The 2,879-nt window shown below is 42.7% G+C and overlaps 1 protein-coding gene across 1 annotated transcript; it reads right to left on the bottom strand.

The window, feature by feature from the left end:
- LOC7458028 (U-box domain-containing protein 19) lies at nt 1–2,366 on the bottom strand. Its single transcript, XM_024581962.2, has one exon. It carries the CDS (start codon nt 2,281–2,283, stop codon nt 229–231), a length of 2,055 nt encoding a protein of 684 aa, XP_024437730.1. The 5' UTR covers nt 2,284–2,366; the 3' UTR covers nt 1–228.
- Between the last annotated feature and the right edge of the window lie 513 nt (nt 2,367–2,879).

The following is a 2,879-nucleotide window of genomic DNA, read 5'->3' as shown; positions in this document are numbered from 1 at the left end:
TTCAGGTAACTCTTACACCATCTTATTTAGTATTACAGAAAAGAACCGAAGTACACAGGTATCTGGTAAATAATTAGTGAACAATATTCAGCGGATATAGCAATTAGCTCTTACAAAAACTGTGCTAATTGCATTATACTCCAAGGGAAAAAAATCATCATCAATCTGTAATGTATGTATAATGTATTTACAAGGACAAAAAGGAATGGAAGGTAGGATGAATAAAAATTACCGAACATGAACCGGTCGTTCACATGGAACTGCTGAAGCAGTCATTCCCGACGAGCTTGTTTCATGAAATTTATGGAGAATTCTTATCAGAGCACGAGCCTTACTGCTACCATGAGAAGTCCCATCTGTTAGAAGTGAATATAGGGAACTCATGAGATTATGGTCCTTTGCCAAAATCGCAATCGCTTCTGCACCACCGTTTTTGCACAAACTTAGCAGAACAGTAACGCAATACTCCCTCGCAGTTCTAGATGGCAGAGAACGCAAGATCCTTGGGATTGTAGATAAAGCCGAAGTTTGCAGGATTGCTAATGTCCCATCAACACTTTCAGCTATGATTGCTAAAACTGCTAGTGAATCTGCTATAAGTTCAATGTTATTTGAGGATGACAACATATCCATCAGCAATGGAACAGAACCGGATGCAAGCACCCTTTGATGATTCGCTGGGTGTAGAAGCAGCCCGAAAATTGCCACGACTCCATTCTTTTTGCCACAAGTGGTCCCATCCTTGATCAGTTCCACGAGAGCTGGAACCACTTCAGGTGTTTCCCCTATCAATTTCCCATATGACTTCACTGAAGCAAGGTAAAAAATTGTGGCGGCTGCCATTTGCTTTGCTTCCAAACTCAGCCCTCTTTTAAGAACTGCAAGGATTGGCTTCAATCCACCACTCTCAATTATCTCTTTCTTACCACAAGTATGCTTCGAGAGCTTCAGCAGAGCTGAAAGAGCAGTCTCTTGTGTGTAATGGTCTAAAGAAGAGGATAAAAGGTTTATGAGAGGTAAGATTGTGCCTGCTTCAATCAAACAAGATCTATTAAAAATGTTTGATTTTGCAAGTAACCGAATTTCATAAGCAGCCTTTGTTTTCTGCTCACTTGAACCGGAAACCAGCCTTCTTGCAAGAAACCCTGAAAGAAATTTCATTGCCTCTGCTGCAGCAGGACTTCCTGGAGAGATAGTCCTGGCTACGTCTCGACTTCGGCTTCCTGATTTGGACGCACAAATGCCTACCTCGGCGCAGAACTGCTGGATCAGCTTTCGAAGAGTGGTGTTGGGAACTAACTCTGTGCTTGTAAGCCTCTCACCTGTTTTGGGACAGGTCATATTTCCAGCTTTGAGCCATCTTTCAATCGAAGACCGATCATAAGTCTGCCCAGTCGATACAGTTACTGGATCAGTCATCAGCTCAAGTGAAATCGGGCATCGAAAATCTTCACGATTTATGCAACTAAGGGCCTCGATGCTGTGCCTGGCATCGCTTTGATCGTTGTTGCGATTATTCCATGTCTCAAAAATCACTCCCCTGCAGTAGCTCATTAACCCCAACAAGCTGCTTAGAAATGGAACCTCTCTTTCATCACAATCGGAGCACTGATAACCAATTTGTTCTTCCAAAAACTTGATTTCCTTGTTACAATCATTCCAGTTCCTAATCTCAAGATTCTCAAGAACCCGTTTCATTAAGCTGGAATCAGGCTCAACTCCCATCTGAAAATGATCCAATACCGAAAACACTTGTTTCGAGGCCCATTCATCTACAGGGTCTGGCTCCAATTTACCCTTACGTGCTTGCTTTGCTATTAATCCAACCAACTCCTTCACTTCACCACCGACATCAATCAAATTCAATGGCAAAACATCAAGAGCTGTCGCAATTGCTCGAATTGGTGCTCGAAAATGCGTAGCAACTAGTTGACACTTCATTAGAATCCATAACCTTGCACCTTCACGCGTACAATCTTCCAACAAGAACTGGACTTTCTGAAAGGCATGGTGGAGCTCAGAGAAGCAAAGAAGGGCCGAATCAGAAAGAACCAATCCACGGTCCCTTATTTCCTCGAAAAATAGAAGAAGAAGACCGATTTGTCGAATGGTTTCACGGGCATTTTTCCTTTGTGTAGCAAACAACTTTGATTGGTAATTGCATATGTTTTGAGAGAGATCGATCAAAGAACTGAGAAGGGTTGCGGGGGAGATTCCTTCACAGGGATGAACCGCCGGGAATGTGAGAATCCGGCGATCAGTTTGGTCAAACTTTAGAATCATTTCAAGTGAAAAACAGAGGACCCTCTCTGTCTTTACTCTGGTTTTGTTCTGTTCTGTTTCGCTTCGGGTGTAGTGTGATTTTCTTTGGGTTGAAAGAGGTAGGATTCGGTTTGTCCATATATATAGGTAATAGGAGGGTGGAGTAACTAAGAAAATCTTCCTGGACACGTGGTGAAAAAGCAAGCGTCTAAGGCACTTGAGTTGACGGCTAGATTTGACATTAAAAAATGCGAGAACACGTGGATAGATGGCGTTGGGCAAGTGCTGCTTCTTGGATCCTTGTTATTTATTTGGATAGGGCTGTAGGTGTACGGACTTGTTAGAGTGAGGGGATGCAAGTGGGTCCTTCCAGCCGACTCCTGAAACGTGGCCCAATGATCGGACGACGTGTTGCTTCGAGAACGGGGAGTCAGATTATTCAAAACAATGTAGTATGCAGGTGAGATGGCTTGAGATATTATTATTTCTTATTTTTTAAGGAAAAATGCTGTCCTCTCGGAAGCAGGAAGGAGACTTCTTCATATTAAGACCGTTGGAGTTGAATAGATTATTCGGAGCTAAATCTAGGAAAAGAATAGTGTCTTTGATGTCATTGT

Source organism: Populus trichocarpa, chromosome 12 (assembly GCF_000002775.5).
Source record: "Populus trichocarpa isolate Nisqually-1 chromosome 12, P.trichocarpa_v4.1, whole genome shotgun sequence".
Taxonomy (NCBI): Eukaryota; Viridiplantae; Streptophyta; class Magnoliopsida; order Malpighiales; family Salicaceae; genus Populus; species Populus trichocarpa.
Note: the sequence above shows the minus strand (reverse complement) of the source record. Positions and strands in the feature narration are given on the sequence as shown.